We start from the raw sequence: 16,570 nt of genomic DNA on the forward strand, positions 1-16,570 counted from the left end.
GGGCTGACACGATTGTAGACTGATTCCTAAACCCCAAAACCCAGCAGGGGGAGTTTTATCAGTGGAGAGACTCACTAGACTGATTTCCTCTGACCCACAGGCGCCAGGGCAGGTGCCACCAGCCTGCTTGTTTCCCAGATGAAAAACCGAGGCCCAGAAGAGAAAAGTAAACTAACCATTTTTTTTTTTTTTAAACTTGGAAAGGACTTTATTAAAAAAACGGGTGTTGATTTAAACACTATAGATAATTTCAGTTCATAAGGTCGTTAACTGAAAGTATGTGGATATACTCAGCCTCTGGAGATAATAAATAGAGAGTTACTTTTTTTGGGCCGAGCCACTTGTGGGATCTCAGTTCCCCGACCAGGGATTGAACTTGGGCCCTCAGCAGTGAAAGCGCCGAGTCCTAACCGCTCGACGGCCAGGAAATTCCCTGAGAGTTAGGCATGAGATTTGGTAGCCAGGACACTTCTGTTGAACGATGGATTGTAATTATTTGGTGCCGCGATAGGGCAGCGTGCGCCTGGGCCTGAGCTTCCTGGTGCCTGGCTGGTGGCCCTAGGCCCCACTGTTCCTTGGGATCCCCGCCTGGGCCTCCTCGCTCAGTGCGGCTTCTCCCGCTTAGTTCTTCCTGGTGAGAATTGGTTTAGCAGCATCCACTCCCGGAGTCAGGAGACCTTCGCTCGGTGCCTGGCGCTGCCTTTGGGCCTGTGGGTTTGGATGAGGACTTTCTCCTCCCTGGACCTCGAGTTTCTGCATCTTAAACAGGGCAGCAGAGAGGCTGAGAGGCTTGTTATGCAGAGTCTCCCGTGGGCAGAGAAGTTAGGTGGGCTTTCTTGGCCCTGCCCATTCACACGCCCCCCCGGGAGGGGCTGGTGACAGTGACGGATGTGTCCAGGGGCGGTTCCCAGTCTGGGTCCGGCTGGGGTTCTGTGTGCTTTTTGCTGCAGTGCTGGGGTCAGAGTTTAAATCGCTCCTTCCAGGATCAGGCATCAGATCTTATTCTTAAAACAAAGAAGAGGGCTTCTCTGTCCTCTGGCCACACGACTTCACCCGTGGCACCAACCCCAGGGGCATCGATGGTGTCCGTCCCCTGCTTGGAGGCTCGCTGACCCCCGCTGCCTCCGGGGTGGAAACGAGGGTCTGGAGCTGGGTCGGCGGCCCCGCGCGCTCGCTTCCTTCCTGCCTCCGCACTCCCCTCCTGGCCCCTGTCCTCCTAAGAGTGTCCGGCAGAGCCTTTGTTGGGAAGCCGGCCTCCGCCCCACCTGCCCCCAGCTCTGTCCCCAGATGGCCTCATGCAGGGAAGCCCCCTGGTTGCCCCTGAGCCAGGCCCTCCTGTTGGACCCTCTGTCGGCATCTTGTGTTCATTCTTCAAAGAATGCGTCATTGGTAGTTATCTGTTTGGTTTGGTGATGATTTGAGCATCAGTCTCCTTTGTTTGGCTCTAAAACCCACGAGGCCTGGGGGTCTGGCTGCTGGGCTGCCCTCCCCACCTCCGGGGGCCATGGGACCAGGGCTGCAGGCCGGGCCGTCAGCAGGAGAAGCCACCGGGCACGTTGGCGTGACCGTGCCTCTCCCGTGGGACTCACTGCAAGTGGGCGCTTGGCGTGTGTTTACAAAGAGGGCAGCCTTACCCTGTGTAAACCATGTGAAGGGGCCAGACCCCGAGTCTCCTTCTCAGATGATGGAGCTGGGCATGGAGCGACCGCTCGCTGTGTTACTTGACTGGAGAGGAATGAATAGTAAAGGATGTATAGGGGATGTGCCGCATTATCGCCTGTCTCAGCCCTGGATGGAATGTTCTCCTACAGATCCAACGGTTTACCCTGGTTCATTGAGGTCTCTGCTCAGAAGCCGTCCGTGCTGTCCTGTGGAAAAATCCATCACCACTCTCTCTGCACCCCGCTTCATTTTCCTTTGTCGCCTTACTGCCTCCTTGAAATCACAGGATTATTTGTGTGTGTGTGTGCGTGTGTGTGTGTGCGCGTGTGTGTGTGCACGTCTGTCTGTCTTCCAGTACCAGAGGATGGGGCTTTGTCTTCTGTTCACTGCTGCATCTCAGTCTGCGGGTACCTGGTGCATAGTAGGTGTATAACGAGTGTTTATTGGATGAATGCATGAGAGTGCTGGGTCAGAGCAGGCATTTTTGTGGTTGAAACCTCAATATCTTGGGTTCTTCGTGGTCCAATTTAATTTGTCTAGAAAAGGAATTCAAAAGGTTCTTCTACCTTCCAGTAATTTTTCTTCCCTCCAATTTTCATTTTTAAAAATCTCCCTTTGAAGCAAACGTTTCTTGAGAAGGAGAAACGGAGAACAGGACATACTGGGGCTCCTGCTTGGCCGTGCTTACGTGGGGGGCACCTACTCCGTTGCCCTTCACTCCTCAGGATCAGGCTGGTGCTTGGTGACACCCCCTTCTTGAGTGTCACGTCTTGGATTCTAATATGACCTGATCACAGTTACTAGGACGGGGGACTGTGTTTCCCAGAAGAGAGCGTTAGGGAAGAGTGCAGAGGGGGATTGAACGGGGAGACGCTTGGAGGCCTTCCAAGATGCAGTTGCAGCTGCTTGCTGCTCACGGCGCTGTTTCTCGTCTGTGAAGCGGGCGTCTCCTGGCTGTGTGTCAGTCCCCACAGCCAGCAGGTCACCCAGCCTCCCTGGGTGGTGAGTCCCGCCCTGCCTGGGCCGATGGCACCGTGGAGACACCTCAGTACGCTCGCAGCCAAGTCTCTTCTCGGCAGCCGACATCCGTCAGCGGGCCTGCTGTGTGCCAGGGCTGGGCGGAGCCCGGGGGCCGTGTGAGCAGTGCACGACCCCTGCCCCGTGGGACAGCCAGCAGGGGAGCTGCAGTGAACCCAGAGAAACCAAGTGCCCACCGCTGTGGTCAAGTGGGCAGTTGAGAGCCATGGGAGGAGGGGCCGCAGGAGAGCTGTTCAGGGCACCCCAGGTGCTGGAGCCCAGAGGGCTTTTGTGTCACCCAGGGAGCCGTGCTCAGGGGAGGCCCTGGACCTTCTCCCTGGTGCCTTGTGCACGAATCCTTTCCTCTGGAGCATTTAGGACGATCTGTTGAATTGATCGTAGTCTTTTCGTCCGTAAAGAGTCTCTGCCTCTGTTATCATAAAAGCCCAGAGGACTTCCCCGGAGGTCCAGTGGTTAAGACTCCGCTCTTCCACTGCAGGGGGCCCAGGTTCGACCCCTGGGCGGGGAACCAGGATCCTGCAGGCCACGTGGTGCGTCCAAAAAAACAAAACAAAACAAAACTCAGCTTCCAACTAGATGGAGGGCTGAGTCCCCTGCAGGACTGTATATATCTTTTTTTAAAAAATTTATTTAATTATTTATTTATCTTTGGCTGTGTCAGGTCTTCGTTTCTGCGCGAGGGCTTCCTCTAGTTGTGGCGAGCGGGGGCCACTCTTCATCGCGGTGCGCGGGCCTCTCACCGTCGCGGCCTCTCTTGTTGCGGAGCACAGGCTCCAGACGGGCTGAGTCCCCTGCAGGACTGTATATATCTTTTTTTTTTAAATTTATTTAATTATTTATTTATCTTTGGCTGTGTCGGGTCTTCGTTTCTGCACGAGGGCTTCCTCCAGTTGTGGCGAGCGGGGGCCACTCTTCATCGCGGTGCGCGGGCCTCTCACCGTCGCGGCCTCTCTTGTTGCGGAGCAGAGGCTCCAGACGCGCAGGCTCAGTAGTTGTGGCTCACGGGCCCAGTTGCCCCACGGCATGTGGTATCCTCCCAGACCAGGGCTCGAACCCGTGTCCCCCGCACTGGCAGGCAGATGCTCAACCACTGTGCCACCGGGGAAGCCCTGTATATGTCTTGACTGCTCTGCTCAGTCTTCATTCCCCTGCAGCCTCTCCTTCCCTTCCTCCATCCAAACACCCACCCACCAGCCGGCCAGTAGACCAGTATCTGCGGACCTTGATCTGCAGGGCACACCAAAAGGCATCTGGTAAAGCAGGGAGCAAGACAGGCAATGTCCCTGCCCTCACGAGAGAACCAGATATGAAGTTGCCAGTTATGGTGATTATACTTAGGTGATTATTATGCTAGGTCTGGTGAGGGAGAAATACGGTGTGCTTTGTGGGCGACTGGCCAGGGGACCTGAGTTCTTGGGGTGGCCTTGGAGAAGGCTTCCCTGAGGGAGTTCCATTTGCCTTCAGAGCTGAAGGATGAGTAGGGAAGGCTGGTGTGGGTGGAAGTGTCCAGGCAATGCAGACAGCTTGTGCAAAGGCCCTGAGGCGGGGGGAGCTTAGAACTGAAGGGAGGCTGTTGTGACTGAGCCCAGAGTGGGAGGCGGAGCGGAGCGAGAAGAGGTGGGGATCGTGCAGGGATCCCCGATCAGAATGCGTTGGAGGGAGTGGTGACGGGAAGTGGTCAGGCTGGCGGCAGTGATTGGGTCATCCGAGCAGGAGATGTCAAGGTGGTTCGCTTGGGCCTGGCCCTGCTCTGTGAGCCGCTCACAGCCAGCCGCTCTCCCCACTCCCACCGTGACTCTGGGAGGTGCTTTTGGAAGCCCGCGGCATCCTCACACCCTGAACCAAGCTTTCTCCCTGTATCCCCTCCACAGGTTATTTACCCAACAGTGCGCACGCCGTGGAGGCCATGCTGGCGGCCACGAGCGTGGGCGCCATCTGGAGCTCCACGTCCCCAGACTTCGGCGTGAACGTGAGTCGGGGTCCCCTCAAGTGCCCTGGGTCTGCGGCCCCCGCAGGGGAACATTCCGTGTGATTTCCCCGTGACATCTTGGGTCGGGGTGTGGGCAGCTGCGGGGCAGGACCGGCAGGCTGGGAGGAAACGGTGTCACGATGGCCTCCCGTCTCCCCGGCTGGTGACTCGAGATCAGCAGGAGAGAAGGAGCCAGAAGTAGCTGAATCGCTCTTTAAGTCTAAAAGTAAACGATCCTTCCTTCCTTTCCAATATTCCTCACGCCCAGCCTGTGTATCGGCTGCGTTAGTGTGCGTTACATGCTACAGGTGGTGTTGTGAGTATCCAGCAGGAGATGCCCGGTCACGGCCCCTGTGACTTCATGACCACGTGAGGTTTTCTGATGTTTATCCTCTGCAGATTTGCTCATGGAAGATTTGCTCCATAATTGCCATTTCGGATCTCTTACTTTGGGGCTGAGCTTTGTGCTCTGTGCGGGAGGGTGGCGGGCCTCTTTATCCCCGTAAACCCCAAGGGCACCAGGGACCAGGGTGCACCGGCTGTGGAGTGGCCCAGGCAGGGGTAGGAAGCACGGACTGAGCCCCACCATGGGGAAGGAAGAAGCAGCAGAGCAGGACTTACTGGGACCCCCACTTCCTGATCAGGGACCTTTCCCGGTTGCAGAACCTCGGGGACGAGGGACCCTCAGGAGCCGCGAGGCCGGGCCCGTCAGAGGACATGCCGGGCATCCACGTCCCTGACTGTTCTTCCTCTGCTCTGGGCGTGGCCCCTGTGCTGGGCACCGGTCAGTGCGGCCCAGGGGCTAAGGGCTGGCCTGGCTTTGCCGGCCGTGCATCCCTGGGGCCTCACGTGCAAAGCAGGGGCATCTGGAAGAGAGAGTCTCATGATACGAGCGTAGACTGCGTGGGCCTGTGATTGACACGGGAGGATTGATACACTTAGGATACAGGTGCAGGGACGGCGGGACACCCAGCTCTTCACAGCGTTGACCATGTCTTTCACGGGGGCTGCTGCTGAGCCTTTATCTCATCCTTTCATGGTGGAGAGAGAGAGGGTTCTAATGATTTTTACCTCTAGGCGAGAGGGGAGTGTAATGATTATGTTGTGCCAGCTCCGTGCTCTGCAGTCCATGTGCCTTGTCCACAGGCTGGGCATTTTAGGTGTGAGCTTGATACTCAGCCTCTGCCTCGAGGCTTGCTCTTCTGGAAAAGGTTTTCAAGGTATTTCTTTGCTTTTTATTTATTTATTTATTTGGCTGCACCGGGTCTTAGTTGCGGCACGCGGGATCTTTTTAGTTGCGGCAGGCGGGATCTAGTTCCCTGACCAGGGATCGAACCTGGGCCCCGTGCATTGGGAACGCGAAGTCTTAACTGCTGGACCACCAGGGAGGTCTCTCAAGGTATTTCTTATCTCCCCCCACACCGTATGGAGGAGGGACAGACGTGCTTCTGCGACACAGAGGCCTGGAGCAGTGAGGCGATTGGCTGAGGCCGGCGCTGGCCCCATGGGATGAGGACTGGGCCCTGCTGAGTTCGGGGAGGGGGTGGTCACCCCAGACCTCACTGCTGGTGGCTGTGGTTGTGCCTCCTGGGGCTTTGCTGGGCCTCTCCCAGATCGCCTCCACCCCGGATCACCCAGGGCAGCCAGGACTGACCTGAGCCCGGAGCTCCAGGGGGCCTCTTGGTCCCCAAGGCCCTCTGAGGCCGTGTGAGCTGCTTTGGAGCAGGCCATCCTCGTGGGGGGTCCTGTCCCTGGGCACTGATGTCCTTGGCTCCCTCAGCAGGCCTTGAGCTGTGCTGCCGGGAAGCGGTGAAGGAGCCTCGGGGCTGGAGAAGGCATGTGGCGTGGAGGTTACCAGCAGGCAGGCTCTTGCCTGGGTTCGACCCCGCCTCTGCCGCTTCCTGTCTCTGTGTCCTGGGGACACACCCTGGGAGGGCTTGTGAGGACACCACCATTGACACCCGTCTGGGGTTGGGACAGCGCCCAGACCTACCCCCCCAAGCTCGGTGAATGTCGGCTGTTCCTAATGAGTAGGTGGGTGTTTTTGAGTGAATTGGAACTTGTAAGCAGTTGTGATGTTGGAGAAGCATCGTGCAGCATGGGGGCGTGGGCGTGGCCTTCTAGGGCCCGAACGAAGCCCCTGCCTGAGGGCTTCACAGAGAGCAGAGCTCCTGGGTTGGCCTCGGGTGGTGGGTCTGAGCCACCTGGTGCAGGGCGGGAGGCTTAGGGGACGGGCTGGGGCCCAGCCACCTGCTGCTTGCCTGTAGCATCAGCCCCTGGCCTTGACCCTGCGCCCATCCTCGTGGGCCTGTCTTGTGCAAAACGTCACCGCCGCAGGCCACTCTGGCTGACTCTGGTCCCAGGTCCTGTTGTGCAGAGGATGCAGCCAGTGGTGGCTCTGGAGCGGCATCCCTGGCGTTCCTTCCCTGGTTTGAGGCTGGTTCGGGTTTTCCGGGGTGGCGGCTCTCGTTGGAAGCGCACGCGCACTAGAGGGCAGCCTGGCTCCGCCCTGGCCACGGCCTTCAGCGCGGTTGCCTGCGGGAGATCTTTGTGGGCGTGATGGCCTGAGCCTCAGAGAGCCCTCTATTCGGTCAGGGCCGAACGCCGTTCTACCAAGATGCTTCGCGCTACCCTGGGTTCTGGGAAGCAGTCCTCATTTTGCTGGGACCCTGGTGTAGAGCCAGAGGCAGGTAGCCATGTGCACGATCCTTTGGAGTGATTGTTGAGCAGTGAATGACAGTTAATGTATCAGCCTGGTGACTTCAGGGCCCCCGGCTGCTGGCACCACCTGCCAGCTCCCAAGGGTGAGCCCTCCTGGCCGGGAAGCCCTGGTTCGGGTCACGAGCCACAGCGCTTGCTCACGTGGGCACCGGTACCTGTGTGCTAAGGACCTGGGACAAAGCAATGACTCCCGAGCCTCAGATGTCTTCTCTGTTCTTTTCCAGTAGCTAAGACCTGCAGGGAAGCATCTAGAGTTAACGGCGAGGTGCGGCCTGGGGCGGGACAGAGGGCTCACGGGGGCCCGGGATGGTCCTCTTCAGTGGTTCGCAAATCTCTGCTTTAAAAAGAGGCTCCTGGGACTTCCTGGTGGTCCAGGGGTTGGGACTCTGCGCTTCCACTGCAGGGGGCAGGGATTGGACGCCAGGTCGGGAATTAAGACCCTGCATGCCCCGCGGCCGAAAAGAAAAAAAAAAAGGAGGCTCCTGTTCTTAATTTCCGACATCACCGTTTTACACCCTAGATGGTCTCCCAGTTTCAGTAAAGGGTACGTTTCTGAAATTTGCAGTGAAACACGAATGTTTTGCCTACTTTCAATTGTTTGCTGCAAATCACTGAAGAATTTTCTCTGTACTAAAGGGAAAATTGCCACTCTCTTGCAAATCCTGACTTTAATTATTTGGTTCTTTTACGATGGGGTCACATCATTGGTGACTATGAAGTAAGTTCTAGCCCCGTGGCACACACGTGTGGGATGGTTACCAGGCAGTTTACAGGTATGGGGGCGGGGTCTCCATACACGTGGATTCACCTGGCCACAAATGCGGTGGTGACCTCCCCTCGCCTTGCCAGGCTGGTGATGAAAGGACCCCGTCTGTTGGCAGGCCGTACGCCTGTCTGTGCAGGCTGCTCCAGGGAGGGGTGGGGACACCGCCTTTGCTCCAGGATGCTGGGGACCATTCCTCCCTTCTCTTGAAGCCCCTGGGCTCTGCCCCTGCCCTGCCCCTGCCCCTCTGCTCACCGCGCGCCCCTTCCTCCAGCTCTCCCACGTCTCCCCCCCGTCTTCTTGGATTTCCCGTGCCCACTGGGCTCGTGGGCACCTCCAGGTGCGGGGCTGCTTGTTCTTTGGGTCCCCAACCTGCCAGCCTCACCAAGACCTCCAGGTCCTGTGTGTTTTGACGTTTGGTTTTTTCTTTGTTTCACTGTTTACCTTTGAGTGGGGGGCTTTTTCAGAGACATCGGGGGAGTTCAACCTCTGATATCCACACATCTCAGAGGGCAGCCTGGAGCCCTCCCCCTCACGGAGCACTTTCAGGTTGCTGCACGCGTGTGTGTGCGTGTACACGTGCACACATGTGCGTTTGTGCACATAAATAGGACAGCTGTTCTTCTCGCACTGGTGGCTGTCCACTTGAGCCCACATCGGCTGGGCTGTTGGTTTCGGGGCCTGACTGGTTGCTAAGCGTCGTATTTGGGTCAGCTGCACAATCACAGGTGTGTTCATTTCATCGTGACGTGAAAGCAGTTCTCGACTGAGCAGCCCTCTCCTGGATCAGAACAGCAGCAGCTGGTTTCTGACGCTCAGAGATCCTGACCGGCTCTTGACCCGCCAGGGACACTGCCGCCGTGTCGTGGGGTCTCTAGAGTCTTTCCATGGTGCCAAGTTCTGACCTCTGGTTGTGAAACACTTGTCATCTTTGCTGTCTGTTCTCTCTCCCTGTGAGGAAGGGTCACCTCTGTGATGTCTGAGCCCCAGGTCACTGCTTTCTGGTCCTCCCACCTGTGTGGGCTAGCCCACCAGGAGGGATGCTGGGTGTCATGGAGAAATCTCTGCCGCCTTCCAGGGCTCTCCAGTCTGGCCTCATCCAGCTCCTCCCTGGCCCCAGGCTTTCTAGAAATTCTTTCCCTTCCCTGGGCCAGCTCCCCCTGCCCGGGGCTCCTCTCTTGGTGCCCCTGAGCAGAGGTGCTCTCCGGGGTCTTCCTGGGACGCACGGGCCGTGGTTCTCACGTCCTTCTCCCGATTCAGTGTTCGGGGACCCCAGTCCTGGCTCTCTTCTGCCGCCCTTTGGTTCCCTGTCCCGAGGGCTAGTCTTTCCTTTGTGGAGTCAGCGCTCTGGTTAAGAACATCAGCCCCCATGGCACAACCGAGCAGGCTGTAACTCCAGCTCTGCCACTGGCAGGTTGTGAAGCTTTGGGCAAATGACTTACCCTGGTCCTGTCTCACCAAGGATGTGGAGGCGGTCACAGCCCCACCCGCTCCTGGGGGCCTGACCTCAGATGTGTGAGTGCCCGTCACCAGCTGGAGAGGCGCATGGTGAGCGCTCAGTGCATGTAGGGATTTTTATTGGCAAACATGTTCCTCCCGGCTCGAGCGCGGACTCTGTCCCTCTTAGAATCCTGGCGTCCAGGCATACTGTTTATTTTGCTGTGTGGAGTTTTTACATGGCCGCCTTGCCAAGCTCGGTTCTAATGGTTCTCCTGGAGGTTCTCACCGGCTTTTTCGTATCCCTTCCTATCGTCCACTGCTTGGTTCCCTCCTGCCAGCTCCAGGCTCCTTGCTAGACGGGGGCGCCAGGAGAGCATGGAAGTCCGTGCACGGATGCTAGTGTCTGTTCTTTACCAGGACTCTTTTATTTATTTTTTTTTTGTGGCCGCACTGCGGCATACGGGATCTTAATTCCTGATCAGGGATCTAATCCGTGCCCCCTGCAGTGGAAGCACACAGAGTCCTTAATCGCTGGACCTCCAGGGAATTCCCACCAGGCCTCTTATCTTTACCATCAAGAGTGATGTGTTTGCCATAGATTTCTGCGAGACACCATTTGTCAGTGAGGAAGTTTCCAGCTTATTAAAGCTTTTTGGGAGGAAAGAGTGTTGCATTTTATTGAAAGCTTTTAAGATAATCAAAATATTTTTCCCCTTTAATTTGTTAATGTAGTAAATTACATTGGTCTAATCTCTTTTTTGGTTTGTGTGTTCTCTGTCTCTTTCTGCCTTCTGTAATAGTTTATAGAAAGGAATGTCCTAGTGTGTGAGGATTTGGTGGCACTTTCCTGCAGTTCTGTACCTCCCTGGTGTCTGTATTAAGAGGTGACCTTTGGGGACTTCCCTGGTGGCGCAGTGGTTAAGAATCTGCCTGCCAGTGCAGGGAACATGGGTTTGAGCCCTGGTCCAGGAAGATCCCACATGCCGCGGAGCATCTAAGCCCGTGCACCACAACTACTGAGCCTGCGCTCTAGAGCCCACGTGCCACAACTACTGACGCCTGAGCACCTAGAGCCTGTGCTCTGCAACAAGAGAAGCCACCACAATGAGAAGCCCGCCCGCCGCAACTAGAGAGAGCCTGCGCTCAGCAATGAAGACCCAGTGCAGCCAATAAAAAAAGAAAAAAAAATGGGGGGTAGACTTTTGACTGCTTTTTCTCCTGTGATTATTGTCTCTTCAGGTGTTCTGCTGCTTCTTGAATCATTTTTGATAAATTTATATCTTCTTGGGGAATCATCCACTTCATCTGGCTTTCATGAATTTATTAACAAAATTGAACATAGTGCTTTGTCATTTATTATTCCCTCTTTCTGTAGTAAAGTGTGGTTTCCAATTTTGTATGGTTGTATGCCTCAGTTTATCCATCTGGAATATGGGAATAATAATTCTATGTCAGAGCATTAAGTGAGTGGATATTAGTAAAGTGCCTAGGACAGTGCCTGATATGTAATAAGTACTATGTAAGTGTTAGCTAGAAATATCTGTCTTCTTGCTCAGATTTGTCAAGAGACTTATTTTATTGATCTTTTTGGAAAAAAGATTTTGGTTTAATTTATCAGGTCCATCATTAATTTTTCCTTATGGCTTTAATTCCTTCCTTTCCCCCCCTCCCTCCCTTCTCGCCTTCCTTCTTTTCATTCTCCTGGCTCCCTAAACCATGGGTATAGTTCACTGAAAACAATTAGAAACTGGAAACAAAAACATTTATAATTGCTTTGCTACTCCCCCCGCCTCCAATAGATTATATGTTCCAAGGAGAAAGAACTCTGTTTGGTTGCCTGGCACAGTAGATGGAATAAACAGATGCTTTCTCCGCCCGCAGCTCTTCTCTGTTAGTTCAGCTTCTGCTCTTGAAAATCCGACGGCATTGAAAATAGAATCAGTCCTTGACTCTTTAGCCCAGAGAGAATCAAATTTTATTGTGCATTAGAATCACCCGAAGCGCTTGTGAAAACACAGATTGCTGGGCCACCTCCAGACCTTCCAGTTCAGTAGGTCTGGGGCCCCGAGTGATGCTGTTGTCGCCAGGACCCCTCCGAGGGGCCCAGGCCTCCCCTTGTCTTAGGCATGTGCTTTGCTGACTCCTGGGAGCTCTGAGAAGCAGTGCCTGGCCCACTCCAGGCCAGTTAATTAGTTACCTAATGAGTTTAAGTAATCGTCACGCCACAGGTGGCTCTAACCTGCAGCCAGGGTGGAGACCCTGCCCATCAGGTCCTCACACAGAGGTTCTGGCATCACTGCTGGTGCCCTTGGAGTAGCCCTGGCATTGACCTTGAGCCGCTGCATTGGACTGAGGGATTAGGAGTGCCATCTGGGTGATGCCTTCCAGGTGCTGTTCTTGTGGATGGAAATGGCTCCACCACGGTCTGCACTTGGCAGGCTGAGGGGAGCGGGAGGGGAGTCCATCCGAGAGGGCCTGTACCTGTCACCCTCGGTGTCACTCAGGTCGTATCGGTGCATCGTGAGGTTGCGTGCGGCAGTTCACAGCGGTTCCCGAAACAAATTCCGCATGTGCACGGGGGGTGCGCCTTCTCTCAGGGAGAGGGGTGTGCTTGGCGGGGCGGTGATTCCATGTGTGGAGAGACAGACAGCTGGGTGTGGAGAGCCTGCTTTTTCTCATGGGGCTTGTTTACGAGTGTACGCATTTGTGAGTTCATGCATTTGCTTGGCAAGAAGTATCATTCGGAGGATTCAGGTACCTCTTTGATTGAAGATTAAAGGAGGGCCTAAATATGGCACCACTTTGCATACAGAGCTGCCTTCTGGGAAGGTGAGTCTTCACTTACATATGCCAGAGGAGCTGTGTTGGGAGACTCTTGCTGTAAAATGGGGGATCTCTGTGGTCGTGCAAATACTCACCCTGTGTTTTCCCATTTGATAGACTCAGTGTATGTCTGTCAGTCCGTCCGGTGTTTCTTTGTACCGATGCTTTCTTTGAAGTGATGATCCTGTCTCGGGTGCGTGTCCCGTTTGCCTGGCTGTCTTTCTCGGCCTCTGGGTGATGGGGACACAGGGACGTGGCTAGTGCGCTGGGCACGCTGCTTTTTCTTTCCCCGGAGATGCAGCCGTCCCGTTGGCTGCTGGAGGATTTTGCCTTTTGGTTGAACAATGACGACTCTTTCCTTCCACTCTAGGGCGTTCTGGACCGGTTTTCTCAGATTCAGCCAAAGCTCATCTTCTCCGTGGAGGCCGTCGTGTACAATGGCAAAGAGCACGTCCACCTGGACAAGCTGCGGCAGGTCGTTAAAGGTGCGTGGGCTGGCGTGGGGGCGGGGGCAGGGCTGAGAGCCCCCCAGGGGTCCCAAGATTTCAGCAAAAAGGAAAAAGATTAGCGACTAGGTATGTTGTGTCCTGTGTTTTCTCCTCCCGGCTGCTTTCAGGACTAGCAGACCTGAAGAAAGTGGTGGTGATTCCTTACGTTTCCTCCAGAGAGAAGATAGACATTTCCAAGATTCCAAATAGGTAAGCCAGCCGCGTGCTGATCACTGGTTGCTTGTGACACCCACTCAGAGCCCCACCGGGCCGCAGGTTCTGTGGATCTTTGCACTTGGAGTTGGAGTGTTTTCGAGGTGCAAGGTGTCTTCGTTAAAAATCGTCATTGTGTAGATGGGGGCCCCAGGGGGAATCCCTTGGGGCCACGTGGTAACTTAGTGGCAGAACAGAGACTGTCCCAGGCATGCTAACTCTTCCTGTCTCGTGTCCCTTGGAAGTGGTGGGCTTGGATGGGGCCCGGCTGGCTCCCTGGATTGGCCACAGCAGTTCTGAACTCTGACTCATGTGTATCCACGGGTGCACGTGTGTGTGGATGTGCGTATGTGCACACACACACGTACACGTCTGTGTATGTGGTTCATACGTATGCATATTTGTATGCAGGTATATATACACACGTGCATGCACACAAAGGTATACACACACATAATATATATGTTTTTTTTTTTTCACTTTACAACCTATTTTTTGTTGCCATTGCTAATGGCATCTTCCTTTGCTTTCCTGACGTTTGGCAGCTAGTAGACCACGGGCCTTGACGTGGAATAGAAAGGTGAGCACCTTAATTCTGAACAGAAGTTAAGAAAATGGATTATGATTTGGTCCAAGTTGAGATTCTTCCCAAGGCTCTTGTTATACACCTTTCATCTCTCTGTAAGCCATCATAGAGGAGAGAGTTCTGAGATCAGACGTGTTTACCTGTGCAGGTAAACCTGCCCCTCCAGCCTCGCGTCTGGGCTGCAGGCAGGAGTCTCTGAGTGGCTCAGGCCCCATGAGAAGCGGCGGCAGAGCCGCAGGTGGGGATCCTGTGTGTGCCGTCGGGGGGAGGGAGGCGGCGAGGAGGCCTTGCTGCTCAGGCAGACGGGGTGGACGCGTGGCTGAGCGGCACTGTGCAGGCGGCTTCTGGGGGGCGCTGAGGGGCTGAAGCTCATGTGCTGTCCCCCACGTTTACAGTCGAACTGGGGGGACGAGACACGCCTGCAGGAATGGGGGAGCTGTGACCGCTCGGCCCAGTAGACACAGCCACGCTCACTGAGTTGGGGGACAGGAAGTGCCCAGGAGGTGAGAGAAGGGCGTGGTTGCTTCTCTGTGGGGCCTGGGGGAGGTGTCACCTGAGGGACCTTGAGAGGTGAGCAGGGTCTGGGGACAGCTGCAGTACCAGGGTTCCAGAGGCTGAAGGGAGCTGCAGCAAAGTGACTCTTCCCTTAAGGCCATGGTCTCACGCCACACTGCTCAGGTCAGATCTCAGCTGTGTGGCCCTGGGCCAGTGATCAACCTCTCTGTCCCTTGTTTGCCCCATCTGTCAAACGGGGATAACAGTACCTTCCTCGCAGGCTTAGCAGTGTGCGTGAAGTTAGCTCTCAGTAACGTCGTCTGTCATTATGGGCAGGTGACAGCTGCAGGCCAGAGTGGGCTGTGTCCTCTGGAGCATCCGGGTCAGGATGTGCAGTCCTTACAGGCAGGCCCGGGGGCTTGGACTGTCCCCTAGACTGTGGGAACCCTGCCGACCTTGATAAATGACACCCCCGCCGTGAGTATAGCTCCCCTGGTTTTATTGATGGGGCCGTATGCACAGAGGCCGGGAGGAAAACAGGACGGTTGGATGGCCCCGTGGTGGCCAGGCTTCTAGTTTTCTGAACGTGTTTATTGGTGACTGATAGAAAGTGAGAGCATCCAGAAGTACCATTAACCACTTCCTTTAGCTTCAGGCAGCTCCGCAGCCCCGGTTCCCCCCGCGAAGCAGGCCCCCAGCGCTCTCCAGCCTTTGATTGCTGGGTGCCTCAGATAAACCGAAGGCGCGTCTGCGCCTCTGTTGGGGGGACTGCCCTTTGGGCGTTTCCTTTTTAGAAGAAGCAACAAAAGTAATCGCTGTTGACTGATTTATAGACAGATGGAACGAAAACATTTTTCTCTGTGTGGAGCGTCCGATTCGACTGGGCTCTTTGTGTAAACGGGATTTGGATGGGAGGTGGAGGCGGAATGGGGCTTTCATTGGCTGGAAGGTTCCACAGTGAATAATCTTCCTGACACGCTGGAGAGGAAGGGTCTGCTTGTTTACCGCTCAGCATTATTTGGGGTGCCCAATTCAAATGGCCGCACCTCCCCCAGGAGACATCCTCATCTTTTTGTTTGTTTAAAGATTTATTTTTATGTATTTATTTATTTATTTTGGCTGCGCTGGGTCTTAGATGCAGCATGTGGGATCTTCATTGAGGCATTTGGGATCTTTCGGTTGCGGCATGCATGCGGGATCTAGTTCCCCGACCAGGGATCGAACGCAGTCCCCCTGCATTGGGAGTGCGGAGTCTTACCCACTGGACCACCAGGGAAGTCCCACATCCTCATCTTTAAGGGTGCCTTTCCATGCAAGACAGCACACTTCTTCACTTTCGTGTGCATCCGTTTGTATTTCAGAGTAATTCTCCTTGGCACATTGCTGCAGGCCGAGTTTAACTGACTTCTCCCCCTTCCTTGAAAGAAACGGTAGTTTCGATCTTTTTCCCTTTCTTCTCCCTTCTAAACCAGTGGAGGAACAGGGCCAGGGTTTTTTTTTTTTGTTTGTGTTTTTTTTTGTTTTTGTTTTTTTTTTTGTGGTACGCAGGCCTCTCACTGTTGTGGGCCAGGGTTTTGGAATCGATGTTTCCGCCGACCTCAAAATAGAGAAACCACCTCTCGCAAGGTGGCTTTGTGGCTTCCGCTACCCTGTTTCTGCTCAGAAAACAGCCCCTTCGGCGGTTCTTGGTGACATGCAGTGGCGCTTTACGGCAGCTTTGGGGGCAGGGTAGGGGCAGGCTGTTTAGGCTGGAGCCGATAGCTGGGCTTAATTGTATTTGTTCCTGGACAGATATTTGCATCTGGCCATTGTAAACCTCAGGATACAGGAAAATAGTGAGAACAGTTGCCCCGCAGGTTTTCTGTCACAGAAACTCTCGAGTTGGGACCTTGGCACCACTTTCTGGCTGTGCCCTTCAGGTGTCAGAAGAGCTTACAACCCGGCACCTCCTCCCCTCCCTTCTCCTGGGGGGAAAGGGGAAGGATTCAGACACCCTGGACTCCAGCTTGCCTTTGGGGAACCTGGGGAAACCAGGCATCTGCTAATCAGACAGCAGCAAACAGGAGGTGCGCCTGGGCTCCGAGGACTTGAGCGCCACTTGACAGCCCCTCCGCAGAGTTTGCATCCAAACAGCCAGTGTGTTAATTGCAAGGGATCCTTCTCCACAGTGTTTATTAAAGCGCTTAGATTCTCTGGAGAGACAACCCTTGGCCGCTCTGTGGGGGGACTGCCCTTTGGGCTTTCCCTTTTTAGAAGAAGCAACAAAATAAAGCGGTGCTAATAAAGCAACCGGAAATTTTCGGGACTTCCCTGGTGGTCCAGTGGGTAAGACTGCGAGCTCCCAGTGCGGGGGGCCCGGGTGTGATTCCTGG

At 55.0% G+C, this 16,570-nt stretch overlaps 1 protein-coding gene across 1 annotated transcript in view; it reads left to right on the plus strand.

Annotated features, from left to right (window-relative positions):
* The window catches only part of AACS (acetoacetyl-CoA synthetase), an 82,211-nt gene that overhangs the window by 43,115 nt on the left and 22,526 nt on the right, over positions 1 to 16,570 (plus strand). Inside the window, 3 exon segments of the mRNA XM_007110469.4 lie at positions 4,572 to 4,669; positions 12,787 to 12,901; positions 13,033 to 13,114. Coding sequence (XP_007110531.2) covers positions 4,572 to 4,669; positions 12,787 to 12,901; positions 13,033 to 13,114 — 295 coding nt within the window.

This window comes from Physeter macrocephalus, chromosome 19 (genome assembly GCF_002837175.3).
Source record: "Physeter macrocephalus isolate SW-GA chromosome 19, ASM283717v5, whole genome shotgun sequence".
NCBI lineage: Eukaryota > Metazoa > Chordata > Mammalia > Artiodactyla > Physeteridae > Physeter > Physeter macrocephalus.